The 21,090-nt window shown below is 36.3% G+C and overlaps 1 protein-coding gene across 2 annotated transcripts in view; it reads left to right on the top strand.

Moving 5' to 3' along the window:
* Positions 1-21,090, top strand: part of npas2 (neuronal PAS domain protein 2) — a 46,902-nt gene that overhangs the window by 16,666 nt on the left and 9,146 nt on the right. Inside the window, exons 1-11 of one of the 2 annotated variants that reach the window (XM_043238930.1) lie at positions 2,251-2,654; positions 11,663-12,050; positions 12,192-12,248; positions 13,106-13,260; positions 14,591-14,682; positions 15,508-15,597; positions 17,032-17,155; positions 17,684-17,797; positions 18,736-18,854; positions 19,023-19,105; positions 20,947-21,053. In XM_043238930.1, coding sequence (XP_043094865.1) covers positions 11,977-12,050; positions 12,192-12,248; positions 13,106-13,260; positions 14,591-14,682; positions 15,508-15,597; positions 17,032-17,155; positions 17,684-17,797; positions 18,736-18,854; positions 19,023-19,105; positions 20,947-21,053 — 1,015 coding nt within the window. In that variant the 5' untranslated portion in view covers positions 2,251-2,654; positions 11,663-11,976. Of the gene's footprint in view, positions 1-2,250; positions 2,655-11,662; positions 12,051-12,191; positions 12,249-13,105; positions 13,261-14,590; positions 14,683-15,507; positions 15,598-17,031; positions 17,156-17,683; positions 17,798-18,735; positions 18,855-19,022; positions 19,106-20,946; positions 21,054-21,090 lie in introns of those variants that run through there. The other variant, XM_043238929.1, reaches the window with a different exon arrangement.

Here is a 21,090-nt window from a genome sequence, read left to right as displayed (position 1 = left end):
TTTGTATCAGTGCTAGACTAGTAAACATTTCATCATTGTCTTAAGGATGCTGCAGGACAAAGCAAGATTTGACTTCAAAAAGTGAATCTGTTGCTTAAAATAAACCATCAACAAATTGCAGGTCAGAAGCAGAAGGAACTATTTGCATATTTGTGTACGGTCTGCGGATACATGTCTGAAGAGAGGTGTGTTTGCTCTTATAATTGTAGAATCTGATGACTAAATTGTGAATTCCCAATGAACAAATCACTTGACCTTTTATTGGTTAGGCACAGAAACATGTAGGCTGTGTTTGCTCACACACACACACACACACACACACACACACCCTTGACACATATATGCTATGTGATTCTAATGAGGAAGTTCTTGTTATCATTTCCTGAACTTCTGAATGTTGTTTGCTCATAAAAGCCACCTCGACTGACACGGGAGAATCAATTTATTCTGCTGGTCCACTAATAATCTCAGAAACTCTGCTACAAAGCATTAAATTCTCTCTCTCTCTCTCTCTCTCCCTTTCTTTCTCTTTCTCAGTTCCTCCCTCGTGTTTGTGCTGGTGTTCCACTGACCCATATTCCTCTGGTAGCTCTTTAAAGCTACAGAGCCACAGTCAGCTTTCAGACCAAAGCAGCACCGACATCAAAAAAACCCAGTGATAAAGCAGAACACAAAAGAAATTAAAAAAGAAAGAAAGAGAAAAGGGTTGTTGTTTTTTGTTGATCTTATTATATACCCAATGACTCACGGCATGATATATCAAAAACACCCTATTAAGAATTGTCATCAGACTTTAATTAGACTCTGTTCCTTTTGGTTTTATAATAATTAGAAGAGTTTTGAAGCTACTTCTGCAAGCACATCACGGCAACTAAAACTATTAAAGTATTAAAAATAATTCACAGCAATTATATCTATAAGTACAGTAAAAAATGCACAGTGCCGGAGCGCCTCAGCTGATGTGTTTCCGAGGTTTAGCTGCTCTTCATGCCCAGCGGCCGTGTTGGACAGAGGGTCTGGTGGAGGATTCTGTGTTTGCCATGGCAACCGATATTGTGTCCTGATACAGGCTTTCCAGCATCACGCATTATTTCTGCTTTAGCTGATCCCTAAATGTATTTGTGAACAGTTTTGTGTTGACAGCATGTTTTATCCTATAAATAGTCTGCAGTGCTTTGTTTAATGTCACTTATAGTGCTTCTAGTCATATCGTCCTATATCGTCAGCCTGTGAGATCGCAGATACATGACATTATTGTACTAATTTAAGCTTTTACTTACCTAGTTTCAATATAACGTCAGAAAGTGAACCAACTCCATGGTATGGCTAAAAGCAGCCTAATGCTAACTTATTAACTTAATAATAATAATAATAATAATAGCCTTTAACATCAGTAAACTGTGTCATATTGCATCATTATTTCATCTCCTGACACGGCTGCAACAGACCCAGTTTCACCTTTTGCTGCATCAGTGAAAAAAGGTGAGGAAACTACCTCCAAAATAGAGCAAGATGTTCTTGTGTTCCCGCAAAAAGTAGCTCTTGGCTCAGCTTCTTGTAATTTTAAGCATTACCACATGCATATATTAAGCTTGGACAAATTGCAGTCACTTCCAACAACCACCATGCTCCCTGTTGAACTGTCATATTGTTTTTGTAAAATCCATTTTGGATTGTGCTGCACTCGTCTATACTATTTAAAAAAAAATAATAGCCTACCATATATTTTTTCCCCCCAAAAAAGTGCTCCAGCATATGTCTTTTCAGTAATATTTAATAAGCATCCTAAAATACTTTCAACACTATTCGTGATCTTGTAAAGCACCCTTTTAAGAAAATTATATTGTATAATTAAAACAACAATAATAATAAGCTAATAAACATTTTCCTGCAATAGTAGCCTATACACATAGGTGCATGATTTAATCAAATTTATTATTATTATTATTATTATTATTATTATTATTATTATTATTATTATTAATAATAATAATAATAATAATAATAATAATACATTATTAATCATATTATTTATTAATTAACTTTGACTAACTCGGTTACCAAAAAGTGCGGTATCATTTTACAAGAAATGGTTTCATTTATTTCAAAAAGCAACTAGGCATTCGCGGAAGGCGACAGTCAGCTCTACAATAAAGACACGGGCTGACGTTCACTCTGGAAGCAAGAGCCGAAAGAGCTGATCGTCTGTGAAAATGATTTTAACATGATTGCTGTCGGGTTGTTTAGCCTATGTTCAAGTGCGTTCCTGACATGTGTGTCTTTTCTCTGGCGCGTGTGTGTGAGGCTGCGGGCGGTTAGTGCTGTCGTTGGTTGAGTATTGAGCTCCAGTCTGACCTACTTTCGTACTTCGCATCAGCTCAGCGCTGTTTACAGGCGCTCGTCGGCAGAGGATGTGGACCCGGTAACGAAAACACGTCGCCGAAACGCCGAGTCGCGTGCTCTCCCGTGCCGCTTTTATCCTGGGGATCTTGACTTAGCGTGGTTAGTGCGTATTTTGTCCCGTGTCCCACTTCAGAGTGGCTCTTTCGTGGCTTGTTTGAGGTAAAGGCGAGCTCACTCGTGGATTCGGCGTAAGAGACGCGGACGAGGGCAAAAGTGAAGCGTGAACCTGTGACGTTAGTCCTTAACGCACGGTAAGATATTCTCTACGTTATATATCGCAATGCAAATAAAAAGCTAACCAGTTCAAGTTTTAAAGGCATTTAAAGATCTTTCGTTTGGTTCCGTTAGATTCTTCTCTTCTGGGGGGAAACTGAGTGGCAATCTTAAGTCACGGAGTGAATATTAAGATATTGACATGTGAGGGTCGCGCGGAAGCGGCACACGCAGGAATCGCCGGGTTCTGTCACGTTACCGCGCTCTTTTCTGCACCTTAATCTTTTTATCCCAGGCGCGATGGATTGTACGAGCGCACAAGCAAACACATTTAGTCCGGTTCTGGACGATGGAATTACGGTAATGAAAGCTTGTTAGTAGTTCGTCCGTGGCTTTCGCAGGTTAGACTGTCCGGATTGATCGGTAATCTTGGAATGCGGTCAAAATGGGTCACACTGCTACAGTGCGCTGATTCCAGTCTCTCCAGCAGCGTAAAACCTGTCTGCTTGGATGGTGTGTCACTTAATGTTGGCCTATTGAAAATTCGTTTGCACTTTTGCGAGAAATTCATAAGAGCACCTGTCAAACGTTTTCATCCTTATGTTGTGACGGCATAGTTTCCATCCACTTGTCGCTTTAATGTCCGTCTTAATCAGTTTCTTTAATTCAAAGTGGTTGAAAATGTGCATGCAGACTTTCCTCGGGTTTTTAAACATTTAAGAAAACATTTAGATTTTTTGTTTTAGGCTACTTGTTCTGTGGCCTTGGACTCCTTCTGCTGTTTGGGCTGGAAGTGCGTGTTTGAGTTCTGTTTGTTGTGGTTGAGGAAATAATTTGGACTTTGCAAGTAACAATTTAAGGGAAGCAGACGCGTAACGTGCCCATGGACTTTTTTTTTTTTTTTTTTTTTTTTTTTAAAGTTACATTTGCATGAATGTATAAAGCAGTTACGATCTAATTTGATTACAGTTTAGTCGAACGTCTTCCAATAGACTCGAGCAAAGAGGAGTCGCGTTTTGTCTGAGGAAGTAACCATGGAAACAGAACGCCGCTTTCCATTTGCGAACATTATTGAACGAATGATGAAAATCGTACGAGTTATTGCGCATACACTTTGTTAATGTACTTTATTATGCATGCAGCTTTTTAGTTTCATATTAATTATGTATAAATAATAAAAAAGCTATACAAGACTAAAGATTTGGAGGAAAACACTGCTTAAATCGTTTTGATGAAATGTATTTATTTAGTAATATCCAGAATGACAAATAAAGAATATTCAAGCTCTTTGTGTGTAATAACTAGTTTATCTGGAGCACACATTGTGCAAATTGTGATGTGCAAGTGCAGAAGTGAACAGAATACGATTTTTTAGGATGTAGTGTTTTGGTTTTTGGTTGTGGATTACTTAAAATGATAGTTCATCCAAAAATGAAAATGCTTTAATAATCAAATTACCTTAATATTGTTTCAAACCTGTATGCCTTTTTCTGCTGTGGAACATATAGAAGATATTTTGATCCCTCTCTCTCTCTCTCTCTCTCTCTCTCTCTCTCTCTCTCTCTCTCTCTCTCTCTCTCTCTCTCTCTCTCTCTCTCTCTCTCTCTCTCTCTCTCTCTCTCTCTCTCTCTCTCTCTCTCTCTCTCTCTCTCTCTCTCTCTCTCTCTCTGTGTCAAAACAATGACTTGCATTCTGTGAAAAAAATGACAACCACATGATGAATAAATGACAATGACAAGATTTTCTTTTGTGAACTATTGTTTTAGGTGATGTTTGTAGGTTAAGTAGGTTGAGCTTTAACCTTAACCTTTCCCAAAAGTATTTCATGTCACTTAGAGGCAAGTGCGAGCATGCGTGAATCTGGTGAGATCATGGAGGCTGTTGCATGTTCATGTAATGCACAAGACCTGTGTGAATGCATTTAAAATGATGCAGTGGATGAGTTTGTAGATGTGTATCAGAGCCTATATCTGGGCACCTTGTTTAAGAGTGTGTGTGTGTGTGTGTGTGTGTGTGTGAGTGTGTGCAGCTGCTGTATGGTGGGCCCCTGGTTAAAGGTGGCCTCTCAGGTTCATGATAATACTGTTAACAATGTGATGAAATAATCCTGGAAATCACTCTTTGTTGTTCTCTCTCTCTCTCCTTATCTGTTTCCTCTGTTTCTTGCCCTGGTCAACGGCTTATTGTTACTAATTACTGTTAGCATAAATTATTCTGTCATTTCTGTGCGTACTGCACATATCACCCTAAGAGACAAATTAAGCCGTTTAATAATAGCACAGAAGGATGCTTGATCCTCAGTGCTTTTTTTTTTTACTTTTGCTTTCATTTGGATGAACGAGGTGCACATGAAACATTTACCTGGCTGATTGAAGGCAGCATTTACAATAAATGCAGGGACGACACTGCTGCATGAATCATCCCAACGGTGAATCAGCACTCCACAAGATTCACAGTGCTCTTGTCTTAGTCATTCTTTACATAAAAGTAGGCATTTCATATGCATTCTGCTTTTTGAATAATGAATAATTACTACGAGTTAATTCATAATTATTCAGTTCATTTCAAGTTTATTTATATAGCTCTTTTTGCGATAATCATAATTTAAACAAACTAAATTTTAACAGAATTTTGTTTACCCCATTTACTGCTTATTTATTTTTCATATTACTCAGTAGAAATCACAATGAATACTTAACACCGTCTAAAAGCTTCAGTGGCTATATTTTTAGGTGTTTAACTATAATATTTTGTACACTGAAAAGCTATACAGATCTGTATGGCTATATAAGTGAAAATGTTTCATAATTAAACTCACAATAAAATGTATAATGACAAAGCTGAATATTTAGCAGCCCTTACTCCAGTATAAAGTGTAATACATTTATTTTTAATATGTTTATTTGAAATTTCTAATACAATCTTTAATAGTATGCAGCTGTTTACTGTCACTTTTGATTCATTTTATACATAAAATGAATCACAAGTTAAAGTATTCTGACCCCACACTCTTGAACGGTGGTCTTTACAATCTCTATGTCAGACTTTTAAGCTATTGACTATAAAGTCCATGCTTGTGTTCATATAATGGGCCTCATTCATGACGCACAAGCAGAACAAATTTCTGTCAATGTCGTTTGTACAACCATGCATAAATTTGCACTCAGTTCAATAAGAAATTTGTTCTGCTCATGTTTCATGAATGAGGCCAGCGCACACCTCTCTGGGCTAACATCGCATTAACACTCCTGTAGCACTGCACCAACATTGTGCTAAAGCTGTGTGTGTTTTCCTGTTGCTTCTGTAACATTCTCGAGTGATTCCACCCCTTCCGGAATCCTCCTGGGGGCCCCTATCAGCCCCCACCACTGAGTGTAACCCTTGGCCTCTTTCTGAACCCAACAGCTGCTTTTACACACTTCTGTGTCTGATGTGAGTTTGTTTATGTGGACATGTTCAGGTGTTTGTAAGCTTGTGTGTATTTATACGTTCGTTTGTGTGTGTGTGTGTGTGTGTGTGTGTGTGGGAAGATTCTTATTAGTGAGATGGGGAAGGAGTTAACTCTATTGACACTGATAAATGAATAATCTCCTTTCTTACAGTGACCTCTGTTCTCTTTGATTAGTTTATTATATTATGTGCTGTGAGGTTGCTTGTCACAGACATATGGATGCAATATCTAAATGAAACCTGTAAAGCCTGACATGTTCAATGATACGCTGTTTTTTTTCAAAATGGAACAGTTTATTAAAACTTTACACAAAATTAAAAATCGTTATGCGTTTTTGTTGCATGTCATATTTGACAAATCAGGCATTTATGAGAATATGGAGCTCATAGTTGAGGGGAAAAAAGTAAAAATGTCAGACTTAATATGTGAAATTTGAAAATATAGCTACATTGAGTATATTGAGTTTTGCTTGATTTAACCATTTTTTTTGTTTGTATGTTTTCTTCACACTTCATGCCTCAGATGCTCTTCACTGGCACTTTTTGTCTCCTTGGTAAACCTATATGAAAAAAAAAATGGCACATCCTGGGGACTGTTATCAAATATGAAGTCATCGTAAACCAATTCTATGGGCCTATTTATACTTGGCCTCTTAATGTGCTTTCTGTGATTGGATAGCTGTTCGTGTAAAACAGCCAAATATAAAGGATTGAGAGTGTGTGCAGCCTTTAGACCAGTGGTTCCCAACCTTTTCTTGTTTGAGGCACCCTTGGAAAGCCTTTCAAAAGTTCCCGGCACCCTTATAAGGAAATAGATATTTAAAATCTCTGTAGCTTTTTTATTATTATTTATTTATTTGTTTCATTTCGAGAGTTTGCACGCAACAACACCTTATACCTAGTCCTAGATGATATGAGAATACTGTTTACACCAGTGGTTCCCAACCTTTTCTTGTTTGAGGCACCCTTGGAATTTTTTCCCCGAAATTTTGGCGGCACCCTCAAAAGATTTCACGGCACCCCTTAGTGCCGCGGCACACCGGTTGGGAACCACTGCTTTAGACGAACAGCTCTCTTCAGCAGACTAGCTCAAATAAAAATTTCTGAAAACTACTTCAGATGTCCAATACTTGTTTATGTCCTGTTTAAGGGGATAAGCTGAGTATTTTAAGAATGTGTGTGCCAGTTCACCGCTGATTTATTGATTTTTATTTTTTTTATACATACATGTGTATATATATGTGTATATATATATATGTATATATGTATATTGTTAAACTTTTAATTGTGTTTAATCGCATTGAAAATAAAGGTTTTCGTTTAATAATATATGCGTGTATAATGTGTATAAAAGTGACTTTTGTTTTGTTTGTGTTTTGTTTTCATTTAGCAGATCCACATTGAGTAAAGAGATGTGTTAAAGAGCAAGCTGCACAACTCAAACTCAGAAACTTTATTACCATGCTTCACTATAGCACTCATGTGTTGTCTTATGTGATGTGTTTTCTCTAGCAGTTGTTCATTATTGATCCTGAAGTAGTATGCTGCTGGTTTCAACCTAAAAGTTCATTTGTTTTCATCCTAAAAATCTTTGCACACCTACTCTAAAATTCTCAGATGAAATTTTCCCACGTTGACCTCATATTGTGTCTCAAATCACATTTAGACACTGGCTCTGTGTGTGTATTTATATACACAATACACATATATATTATGTGAACACAAACTTATGTATTGGATGTGATTAATAGCCATGAAATATTTTTAGCAGAGTTTGCTGTATGTGCTATTATTAGCTTTTGTTCTGTTTATTGTAACTGAGAGTTCAATGTTTTAATAGGCTTTTAGCAGAGAAATAGTGTTCATTACTAGCACAGATTTTGCTATGTTTGTTATCATGAGAGTTTGCTGTGTTTATTACTCCTGGGGAGTTTGCTGAATTAATTTTTGGTAGGCACTTTATATTCATCAGAATGACTGCTGTTTATTATAAGCAGACAGTTTGCTGTATATATTATTGCTAGAGAATTTGCTTCATTATCATCAGAGTTAGTATCGGTTGAGAATTGATGTTCAACAGACTGTTTACTATGAGAAAGTAGTTTATTTTGTGAGGAAACTAGTCAAGTTAAGTAGTGAGAGTTGAGTACATTTTTTTTTTTTTTTTTTTTTAGGAAAATAACCTTTAAAAACCTCTCTGACAAGTTAGCCTAAATTTATTCTCTTCAAAGCATAAGTGATACACATATGCAGATAGACCTCCTTGGCCATTGCCTCAAAACGTAACCTCTTTTTTTAGACTACTGCATTTTCATTACATTAAAAGCTTTTAAAATTGAAGGAATGTACCTCGAGACCTTTTGATTCTGTTCTTTTCTGTTGTGCTCCATCAAACACAAGAATGAATCCTATGTGTTCTCATCATACAATAGACAGAGAATTTGCTGTTTATTATTAGCAGAATGTCTGCTGTATTAATTATTAGTTGCAAGTTTGCTGCGTCTTTGTGTCCCTTCTCTTTCATCATCTTTTTTCATTTCATTTTTAATGTGAATTAAATACGAAACTGTAGTTCAAAGGCTTGAACTATTTGTCAGACACAATTACTGTGGATTAGATGGAACACTGTGTGTGTGTGCGTGTGTGACTGTATACAAGTGCACGAGTGTGTGAATGTGGGTGGATGTGAGTATATGTGCTGTATTTATAAAGTTTGTGGAGGTGCTGTATTCTAATTCTATCCAGCTGAACTAAATCTTACTGCTTCTCATTTGTGCTTGTCTGGTCAGTTTTGCTGAAACTATTCTTAACCAACTCATGTATGGGAAAAATCATAATGATATTCTCTCTCTCTCTCTCTCTCTCTCTCTCTCTCTCTCTCTCTCTCTCTTGCGCTCTCTCTCTCTTGCGCTCTCTCTCTCTCTCTTGCGCTCTCGCTCTCGCTCTCGCTCTCTCTGTATAAATTATGGGTGACATGGGCACTTTTCTCTTATTAACATTAGAATTGCCAGCCCAGTTTTTGGTTTACAAATTTCTTATTTTCTTATTTCAAAATAATATAATAAAGGAATTTGTGTGTGTGTGTGTGTGTGTGTGTGTGTGTATATATATATATATATATATATATATATATATATATATATATATATATATATAGAAATCTTTGTTTTTTGTTGTTGTTGTTATACAGAAATGAAAGCCAATTGTATTACCTCGCATAGCTGATTTTACAGATCTGTCAGTGTGATGCAGTGTAAAAATATTTTAAAAAGGTGTGTGTGAGAGAATATAGGTCAGTCATTATCTCAGAAACCTCACATACCTCTTAGCTGATAAAGAAACTGTCAGATTTCTGGAATTATTTAATAAACCACAGCTGATGTATATGTGCTGACAGTTTAAGGTCTGTCATCTGTTTCCTATTATTAAATAAATTATTATTTATTAAAAACAAAACAAACCAAAAAATATATATATAACAGGAAAAATAGATATAACTTTAAAAAATGTAAAAAAAAAAAACTCGCAAGGAAAGTTTTGGTGAAGATGTTTTCAAATCCTTTGCCTCTGAATGAAAGCCTCTTCCTCCAGTGTTAATGTAGTCAACTAGTTATTTAGTCATCTCACCGACTACTCAGTTTGGAAAAAATAGTATTATAAATCTGTTAGAAATTTTGTTAGTTTGTTTATTTTTTATTTACTTTTATTTTCTCAATTATGTCTTCCTTTCCAGTTAAAGTTTCTAAATATCATTAGCGAAAGCCAGATTTGATGAGCAAAACTGCATTATAAAATAAAACATTCTCTGTAATTGTTTATTTTTCTTGACTGGTTGACATACTAGCTAGTTTTCATCCCAATAAAACAATAGAACAACATATGTTGTTTTGAACATGTTCATGTATTTTTCCAGGAAGAAAAAGACTAAAATGCCCCATCTATCCTTTCTCCAAACTGGTTATCTCTGATTGGTCACATGATGTATGACAAAACTACTAACTGAGAAAGTGATTTTTATTTATTTTTTTGTGCTGCAGTTTGAAGAGGTTTATCCCATTGATTATTTGTGTGTGTGCATACAATACACTCTCCTTACACCTCTCTCTATCCCTCTTTTTCCTCTTTATTCTTGTCTGTTTTGTTGGATTATGAAAAGAGCTCGTCGTAAAAGATGTTTCTAGGTCATGGCACTCCTTGCCGAAGCAGCATTTCCTGAGGGTTGTGCCAGTGTTGCATTAACGCTTAAGCATAGGTGTCAACACAATACGTTTTGTGCATTTTCATTTTTTTGTCATTGGATATTGCATTAAACGTTTAATGCAAAAATTGATCAAGTGAGTAAGCAGCTTGAACCTCGGTTCGAACAAAAGCAGAGGTATTATTGAGTGGAGTGAGGTGGAGATCAACAGCTGATTTGTATATAATTAGACTTGAGCTAAAACAGCTCTGATACACCCAGAATCTTCATCATTGTGAAGGTTGGCGTGAGAAAACATTGCAAGCAGTTACTGAATGTGTGCAGCTCTAGATGATGAACAGGTTGACTCCTGCCACTGTGTGGGGTTGCAAGTGGGGTTGAAAAAATTATGAAAATGTGATTTTTATCAAACACATTTCATATAACATGCTCATTATTCACATTTTTACTGTGAGAGTAAAGTAGATCGGATCAAGGGAGATTGTAACCCCATAAATACAATTGTACCTTCAGTCTTTTGGTTTAAGCAGCATATGGTTTATACCATTGATAAAAATTACATCAAGTCTCAAGTATGATCACATTTCAAAGTAATATTTTGCTTTAATATTTTATAATATCACTGAATAGTTTAAAGGTTTAAAGAAAATATTTTAGCTTTAGCTTTAAAGCAAAAGGATGGGAATTCTTTTTTAGTTGTAATAATCCAAAACCTGTTTTTAAACCAATAATAAACATTTTTTACATCATTCCTCTGAGTTTTCTACTGTATACTTTTTTTTTTTTGGTTGATTTTTGATCACGAAGCACACAGCATGTGGTATCTCTGCTGGCTCTGGTGAAGTGTAATGTATCTGGAGAAGTGCCAATGTTTTATTCATTTGACAGAGAGTGAGAGAAAGAGAATATTTAATTAATGTTGGTTGTCTTTTTCCATCTTTCCTGCTTATAAATACAGTTTTATAATAAATAAACAAATCAGTGATTTGAAGCTTTTTGTTAATTATGTACGAAACTGTTTGCCGCTTCGTGAAAAGGCAATGAACAAATGTCCTGCGTGTAGGGTACCTTCAACATTGTTGAATGTGTGATTTAAAGAAAACTTTGTGATTTGTGCCAAGCATGAAAGATGCATAAAAGGTTTTTCTTTCTAACCACGTGTATTCAGTTACCCTGGTTTATTTGTTAGCTAAAGTGTGTGAAGTTTTAAAGAGAGCAGTCAAAATAAATGTAAAATGATGTATACTTAATCTTATACATTAAAAGTCTTTTTAAGTTAAGATCACACGACCAGCCCAGTACTACTTAGCATTGTCAGAATAAATGGAATAAAGCAATAATGAACAGCTAAAAAAAAAAAACAGACAACTAAAACACTCTTTTTGTTTTCCTCAACAGGTCCTTCTGTTTGTAACTTCATGGAGAGAGAAAACACTTTTGCAAGTGTACATTAACAATTGTCGTCTGGATGTCAGTAGTCAAGATAAACACTATCTTGAGGTTTAAGCATTTAAGGACTGGCTAGCCATAGGAACATAACTACAATATCTATTGGCTGTCAGTCAATACCGGTGAATAGCCTTCAGAGATTTGTGAGTGGTGGCTAACCACAAGCATTAGGCAGTTAGCTTGTAGCGTCCATTAGAATTTCTGTGGGTGTTTCGAGCGTGGAAGACACGAATGGGACACTCTAGCCTTTCCAGACGGCCTGAATGGGAGAAGGAGTGAGCATGGACAACCTTTTGGAGTTTGGAGGCCTTTGTCCATCCACCCGGAGGGAATGGGAGTGAGTCTACACGAACATCACAATACGCTTGTTCTTTTTGCACATTCATAATCCATTTGCCATATTATGTGTTCTTTGCCAGATTTTAATTGTCAGAAATCAGTTTTAAATGCAAAACCTTTCCCTGTGATTTCCTTGCAGCACAGGGAGCTGTGTGGATGATTTAATGGATGAAGATGAGAAAGACAGAGCAAAAAGGTCTGTGTGTTTAGCTCTTCATAGTTGTGATGCACATTATTGTACAATAAGTTGAATAATAAAATCCCTCATAAGATTGCAAACGTGTGAACTTCAATTGTGTCCAGAGGTGATTAAGAAATCACACCTCTAAAAGCTCTTCACACTTTCATTCAACACAATAGATTTTCCTTGAGGAAAAAGTGTTTAGGGCTGAGAGAGAAAAAGAGAAAGAAGGGAGTAATGAAAATTGGAGATAATGGAAATGGTTGAAAGGATTTTTGCTGGGAGAAAAATATATATGTATTTTTAATTGAGTAATCTTGGTACTTTTTTGCCTTTGCTCCCAATACAGCTACAAATGTTAATAATCATGCCATTTTTATTGCTGTTATTATCATTATTATTAAAATTAGGGGAATTTTATTTAATTTTTTTACATGAGCGATTCTAAAAAATACAAAAAAACAATATTTTTGTTAGTTTGCATGACGTTGTGCATCACAGAAGGACTGTTACCAGCCCAGGTGTTTGCAATTGTGCTCATTAGGTAATGTTTCCCAAGTGTCTGGAATGTTACAAATAAGAGCATTTACACCCTAGATGAGAGCAATCTTTCATTTGGAGACTTTATATAAACTATTAGCTGGAAGCATAGAATCATTATACTCAATTGTAATTGAATTGAAATAACATAAGTGTGTGTAGTAGACGTGTTTGTATTTCATTACAGTTGTCTGGGATTCTCATTAGAAATCATGCAAAAACCTTCAAAGCAAAATTATCATTAAATTTGGTTTATTAAAAACTATTTGAATCCATTTTGTGTTTGTATGTACTCAGCATATTTAATTTTTTTAATTTTTTTCCATCTGCAGGGCGTCCCGTAATAAATCAGAGAAGAAGAGAAGAGACCAGTTCAATGTTCTCATTAAAGAGCTGTGTACGATGCTGCAGGGTCAAGGTCACCCCCGCAAGATGGACAAATCCACAATCCTGCAGAGAACCATTGACTTCCTGCAGAAACAGAAAGGTGAGGGAGAATAAATAAAAACAGATGGAAATATATAGTTTGATTGACTTTTATGTTGGGGCCTTCTTTCACTCTCATTGACTTTATTTTTGTGCCATCTTTTTTTTTTTTCTCTCTTTTGGATATTTCAGTAGTATCTATTTTACATGAGAATCCTATGGAGTAAACCATGTTTTCGCCGGTGTCTTTTTCTACAGCTCATTTTTGAGTTCGAAAAAAGTTTTCAAAGCCAATGCCTTACTTCAAACACCCTTTTGACAGTTGACCAATGACCAAGCGAGTAGCGAGATCTGTCATTTCCATAACAACAAGAAAAAATAGAGAAGCTGCAGATAAATAAACTGATCGTACTAGTCTTGGAGCACAAGGCATCCTTCCCTGTATAATGTTGTGTATCCACAAACGTTGTTGTAATTCGCCATTTTCTTCCCCGTTAATTTCAAAAGCCAACGCAAAAGCCAATTTTTTATGCTTTCTTGACATTTCTGCAGCACACCGCGCTAGGTTACTGTTGCAGCTGTTGCTATAGCAACAAAAGACGCTCTGAGCTGTTTTTTTAACAGACGCTGCCAGCATTTTTGTTTTTCAAAAAAAGTACTCTTGTCAACTTTTTTCTTGTCAGAAGACAAGCCAAGTGTGAACACATCCATATACCCAACTATAAAAGAGTTGTGAGCAAAACATAATCTCGGTGAAACGGCACCTCAATCGTCAATCGTATTTGGGTATGCAAGGAATATTTTGCATATGTATGGTCACATTCAGTCATAGAAAGGGGAGGAAACCTTTCAGATAAAATTGATTTTCCAGAGAGGTAAACCTCATTACAAGACAAGCAAAGTTGCAGATGTTTTGTTTGGTAGATGGTTTGATCTAGAGTAGAATAGGTCTGCATCATCAGAGCCACAATTGATTTAAACCTCGACTGTGTTTTATTTACCTGCTAATGTCAGGGTTTACACACATTTTGAACTCTTTAGAACAGAATCAATTATTTTATTTGGTGGGAGAGGCAAACTTCTTCAAGCTCCTGAGAGTATCACTGCTAACACCTTTGTGTGCCAGGAGCTGCTGTGTGATGGGCCCAGTTCCATTTCCTGTCTGAATCCAGGGCACAGCTGTCAGGCCATCGGCAGAACGTTTACTGGCAGCAGGCTTCACTGCTCCTATAAAAAAGTCCCACTGCTGTTTCCAACTTCCTTACTGTTTGATTGAAATTTCTTTTTGTGTTTTACCCATCGCATCCAAACCTATTAGTCCACACGATTCCTTTCTCAAAATTCCAAAATTAGGTTCTCACAACATTTTCCCTCTGTTTGATGTTTTCCAGAAATCACAGCGCAAACAGAATCCTGTGAGGTCCGGCAGGACTGGAAGCCTTCTTTCCTCAGCAACGAGGAATTCACCCAGTTAATGCTGGAGGTAAAGGAATCTTGTAACCATCATATCTGCTTTATCAGCCTTCAGTTGCCTTTTGGGAATACTCCACACTTCAGCTGTATTTCTTAAGTACCTTACCTTGTCAGCATATCATGTATTTGCGAGGCTATGAGATGCCTTATAGTGCAGCTTCAGGCATAACGGCGGAGCCTTCTTAAAAAGAAACACACATTACCGATAAAGGAAACTCATGTAAGTTTAACTTCAGTCATGTAGCAGAAATACAGGATGTTAATGAAGAGAGTTGAGGCTGACCTGCACACAGCATTCCTATACCCTTAAAACCGGAAGTTGAGCTTTTTATGGGGCATTTTTGAATTATCCCTAGAGTTTCCAGCATTAAGGAAACATTCACACTTGAACACTTCCTTTCAAAAACAACCTCTGGCTCTCCTCAGTTCCCAGTCTTAGATTTTCCAAGTTACAAGTCCAGTGAATAAGGCATATAAAAGCAGCAATGTTGAAAGATGGTATGGGTTAAGGAAACATTCATTTGTTTCTCGTTACATAAAGAAAACAGTGGAAAAATAGTGCAACCTCAAAAGGCTGATAGACAACATTCTTCAGCTACCAAGGTTTTTTTTATAACCAGCTTTCTTAGTTATGATGAATGATGAATACCCATTTGTTACATTGTGTGAAGACAAGACCAATATTCAAAGTTCAGTTTGGTTATTCATTGAATTATGACTGATGATTCAATACTGATGTAGTTTTCTTTTGTTATGTAAATTATTTCTTTTATAACAAAAGGAACATTGTTATCAATATATAAATTCATAGTGGCATTTTTTTGTGTTGTGACAGGCATTGGATGGTTTCCTGATAGCGCTTACCACAGATGGGAACATCATATATGTATCTGACAGCGTCTCATCTCTTATTGGTCATCTGCCGGTAAGTGAGGGATGTGATTCCAGTGCAGTAAACTCCAATCCATCCAAGAGAACTTGATTTGGTGCTTTACTTTTCATCAAATGAACTCATTACCTTTGAGAGAATGCCATTGACGAGGCCGATAAACTCATGTTTATTAGTAATATAATTGTCATGTTTTTCTAAACTTAGATAAAGCAGCCCACACACAGCAGGTTTTCTGTAGGCTGTTGACAGCAGCCTTTAGGAAATGCTTCAAATTTTTAGGCCTTTAATTGTATTTGTACAGTATTTAAAATCATGAAATGTCAAGTGCTGTGGCTCATGGAATATTTTTTTGAAATCGTCTGAAAAATAAACCCCCCCCAACTGAAGTGGAAGGTTATTGGGAGTTAAGTGGTTTCATTTATTACAGGAAAAAAACCTACTTCATAAACCTGGATCAGTGTTCCTCTCTTCTTCATGCAGCAAATGCGTCAAAATCCATTCATGGTGTGATCACATGCTGCCAGTCTAATGAGATTTGCTTCCAGACCTTTATTTCGGTTCCTGCTGTGTGTGAGTTACAAATGTGGGGTTGATGATACTTGATTGATACTTTCATAACGGTCGAACCCACCTTGACCTTTGGCCTTATTAAGCAAAGAGGAGGGCTTAGCAGACCCTTGTTATTGAGGAACAGAACAGGCTGAACTCAGGTTGCACTGAAGGCCATGTAGCCATTATGGATCTACTCAGATTGTGCTAATACTCTTAAGATTTTCTTGAGATGGTGGCTGACTTGGATGTAACTACTAGTTCCTATAACAACAGAAAGCTGCTTCTATCCACCAAGCAGTTTTAGAGTTCTATATGTTCAAATTTAGTATTTCTAAATATTTAGAATAGAATATTGATATGGTTTCAATAATTGTATGTATTTATTGGTTTTACATATTATTTGATGTGTGATTTTTAGATTTAACAAGTTTTAATTTATTTATTTCAGGTAGTTTCCATACTTTTGATTTTACCTGACACTGGATGGACATGTTTAACCTCTATAGAAGTTAACAAACTATGACATCATCTGCTTTTTCAGAAACCCAAAAAGCACCCATTAATGAAAGCTATTCCACATGGTGGTTTATTTTGATGGTGTAATTTTAATTTTACACTTTTGATGCTACTATGCCTATTGCTACTACCGCTTTTTAAAATTATTTAAAGCTTTTTGGTTAAAATGATCTGACTCAATCAGAAAATTTGAGCATGGCACTGCATTGTTGCATCACACCTGTAAACATAAAGAAGTTGTCACTGCAGCTTTAAAAAAAAAAAAATGTGAAAAGTGTTAGAATTCTTGTGAAATTGTTGTATGTAAGTGCTTAGTATTGTGGCAAAATTATTGTAGTGTATTGTGTAGCACTAATGAGAGTAAAGAGTGACGATGTCATGGATACTGCTGTGTCTCAGTCAGATATGGTGGACCAGAACATTTTGAACTTCCTGCCAGAACGAGAACATGGAGAGGTGTATAAACTTCTGTCATCACACATGCTCCTGACAGAGCCTTCTGCTGTGGACCTACTCAACAGCAGTGAGTATATATGCAGCATGCATGCATGGATCATCACACACACAGATGTATGAAGTATGCTGTGAGCGCGTGCTGTCTTATTGGCTGGCTGTAGTGTGCTCTATGATTACACTCACGGCTAATTATAGAGGCTCAGTGTGTGCAATGTAACACAGATTATCTGTTACAACACTCTGATAATCCCACATACATCTCTTACCCTGACCTCAATCCCTAAAATGCACACACACACACACAAACTCCACAATACTGAGCGATACTGGTAGAAAAAAACAGTTACTGTTGACTTATTCATTTTATTTATCACCTGTGAAACATGGGTAATTCTGGTCACATATGCTTGCGCACAAACTCACACAGAGACTGTTGTACGGTCAGTCGGGTCAGGTACTCTATTTTAGGATAATCATCAAGTCACACCGGGGTCACAGCTGTAATAGAACATTAGCCTCAACCCTGTGTATTCATCTGACAAACTGCTAACTGTTTTCCTTTCCCTGTGCACTCTTTTTCTTTTCTTTCTTTCAGATGAGACACACGTTGAGTTCTGCTGTCATTTAGCAAGGGGGAACATTGACCCAAAAGAACCGCCCACTTACGAATATGTCAAATTTGTTGGAGATTTCAAGTTTCATAATAACGGTGGGTTTTTATTTGTCACTTTTAGCACTCCCAGCCACTTGCAACACAAACAGAGACACTAAAAATTGATGGTAGATTTTTTGTAACTTTAGCTGTGATAACAAGCATTTGGAAGGAACATGCATTTGTTTTTCTTTCTGTGCATTTGGTGGAGGAAGAGAATTAATGAGCAGGACGCATTTGCCTATGTTGGAATTATTGGTCCGTTTCCTCATTTGCATGTAGAATGTCATTGTGAGGTTACATCTTCACTAATGGGGAATGTGAAAAGAAGAATCTTGCAATTGAAAAAGACAGGGAACATTCAAGCCAAGGCCAGAAGTAAACACTTATTTGTAATAAATAGAAATACATTTATGTGTTTTATAAAAATACCCTGTCATCGTGCTAAAATAAAGTCCAGCTAAAGATGTACTGAACTATATTTGTTTGTGCCAAAGTGGAACTACTGCAAGTATACACATCAGATATTTAGCATTTTTAAGATCAGTATTATCCAAAGATTATATAATCCTCATCAACAGTGACCTTAAAACATATTTTCAGGCATAACATGCGCAAGTTTATTTAAAATGTTTATATCAGTAAGTCAGTAAACATAATTTGAAATATAATTTAATTTTAATTCAAATTACAAACTATATTCATATTTTTACTTTAATTTGACTTTTCCTCAAGATTTGTATATGTCAAGTTGAATAAGGAATACTATTTCAGCTTCTTAGATGTAGATAGTCAAATAAAGATAAACATAATAATTAATCTAAATAGCAATTTTAGTATTAAAAATAGAATAAAAAAGACATTTTAAATTCTTTCAGTGCCATTCCTCCTCTTGAAGATAGTGCAATACATGTAAATGTATCTTGTGCTAAAAATACTTGATCTCTAAAATTTTTTGGGGGGGGTTACCATAATATGTTTTCTGTGTGTCACAGTGCCTCTGTCCTCATGTAACGGTTATGAGCTGGCATTTCCGCGCACACTGCAGTCTTCACTAGAGGAGCAGATCTGTCTCGTAGCCACAGTGAGACTTGTGACCCCTCAGTTCCTAAAGGTAACAGAGGAACCACCCCAATATACACAAAACACGCTTATTCACATGCATTTAAACACAAATGCACAAAATCAATATCAATATCAATATACAGACTTATTGTGTGTGTGTGTGTGTGTGTGTGTGTGTGTGTGTGTGTGTGTGTGTGTGTGTGTGTGTGTGTTAAAGGATCTGTGCAACGTGGAGGATGTGTGTGATGAATTCACATCAAGACACAGTCTGGAATGGAAATTTCTCTTCTTAGATCATAGGTGAGTCAAATGCTGTTTCATTATGCAAACGACTCCTCTGATGTTGTGATTCTGTATGGTCTTTTATGCAACACTCATTTAGGTTCATTTGAATCATGACTCCTTCTGATTATGTCATTTGTTTGATTCATTCATCAGTTGTTGACCCACTTACATCTGCTAATTCAGACTTTCCGCTGTCCCACGCATGGCTGCGAGGGCCAGCAATGTCATCCGATGTGCGTGTGCTTGAATCAGTTCTCACACTCGTATTTTAATATGATGTTTTATTCTCCTGTGGCCATTCATAAATTTCAGCATAGAGATTATTTGCTCAGGAGGCGTTTGTGACCCCCAGAGAGTTACATAACCGCGTGTGTGTGTGTGTGAGTGTGCGCGAGTACTGGATGTTCCTGTTCCCTACAGCGCTATAATTGGACATTCGGGCTGTCTCGTCAAACTCTCCCTTTTAAAGGGGAAGTGTGTCATTTGTACATCTCTCACTAAATATATTATGGTTTTCAAACAGGTTTCCCAAATACTCCCTGTGTTTTTCTTGCCCAGTCATATGCATAGTCTTGTACCCAAAATCATGCTAGTGGTTGAACCAGTGTTGCTGGGTCAAGCCAGCTGAGAGAAGTGCTTTGAAATACAATGTTTACTTGGAAATCAACCTATAAAATGCACAAATTGTTTACAATGTAATCAGCATCCTGTTTATTAAGCCAAGCATGAATCTCATGAAGTCCGTGTTTTTAAGCATTTTAGACAGTTACAGTAACAATGTTTACAAAATATTTTATTTAACTTATATTGAACTTTTTAATAGTTCAATATAATAGTTTCATTTAAAACATCAGTCATCAAATCTCTGTATATATTGAAAACAAAATAAAAAAAATTTCACTAAGCTGATTACTCACTAAAAACTCCCATAGATCAACAAATTGGTTATATTTAAAGTGTGTGAATTGTTTGCTTTTTAAATTAGTTTTCTGATTAATGCCATTGTTTATACAGACTGATTTACAAAAGCGGAAGGTGCACAAACATGAGAAGCAAGATTTACATTTTAACAGCTAAACATAACCTGTCATATCCAATCATATCACAATGAAGGCTACGCGTGACTTGCCCCATTCATTCTCTGTTACCCCTTCCAAACTTCTGCCACACTATAGGGGGGTTTAAAATTCAATGAACGCAGAAACTCCCACTGTAACTTTACCTGCTGGTGTTGCTGTTGGACAGTGTTTCTTTAGGGAAAAAAAGCAGTTTATACGCTTATGTAATGGGATATTTTTCACATTGTTGTTTCATTTTGGTGCTATAGTTTTTGGGGGGGTTTTCAACCCTGGTGTTTATAGATTATATATAGAAATATGTATGTGTATAACTATTTTTTTATTTATGTTACATATAATAACTATAAAAATATAATAACTGTTCTAAAGATTGGAATCATTAAGATTTTTTTTTTTTGGAAAAGTATTTTTATACAAGAATACATTTTATTTATTTAAAATATATTAAAATATGAAACAGTTACAATTTTAAAGCCTTATTGAATTTTACATGCTTTTTTATTTACACGCACAGACACATACATGACTCAGGCTATGGATACCCATCTTGCTTATTTCAGCGGTTCCCATGGTGACGAGTGTCTGCAGGTTCATCTGAGCCCCCATGATTCATTCCTTTAGTGTACTGCCAGTTTAATGGGTATTAAAGTACAAGAGTTCTTGTTTTGTAAAATAGGCCAGTGCTTGAAATTGTGTGAGAGCTGGTAGCAGCTCAGGAGAAGCATAGTAGGAGTACACGATAATGTAATGTGTGTGTGTGTGTGTGTGTGTTCACAGGGCCTCGCCTATCATTGGGTACCTGCCGTTTGAGGTTTTAGGGACCTCGGGTTACGATTATTACCATGTGGACGACCTGGAGTTGATTGCTCAGTGTCACAAACAATGTGAGTGTTATCTCTCTCGCTCCTCTCTCTCTCTTTA

The sequence above is a fragment of the Puntigrus tetrazona genome, chromosome 5, assembly GCF_018831695.1.
Source record: "Puntigrus tetrazona isolate hp1 chromosome 5, ASM1883169v1, whole genome shotgun sequence".
Lineage (NCBI taxonomy): Eukaryota > Metazoa > Chordata > Actinopteri > Cypriniformes > Cyprinidae > Puntigrus > Puntigrus tetrazona.
This window is presented reverse-complemented; position numbering and strand designations above follow the sequence as displayed.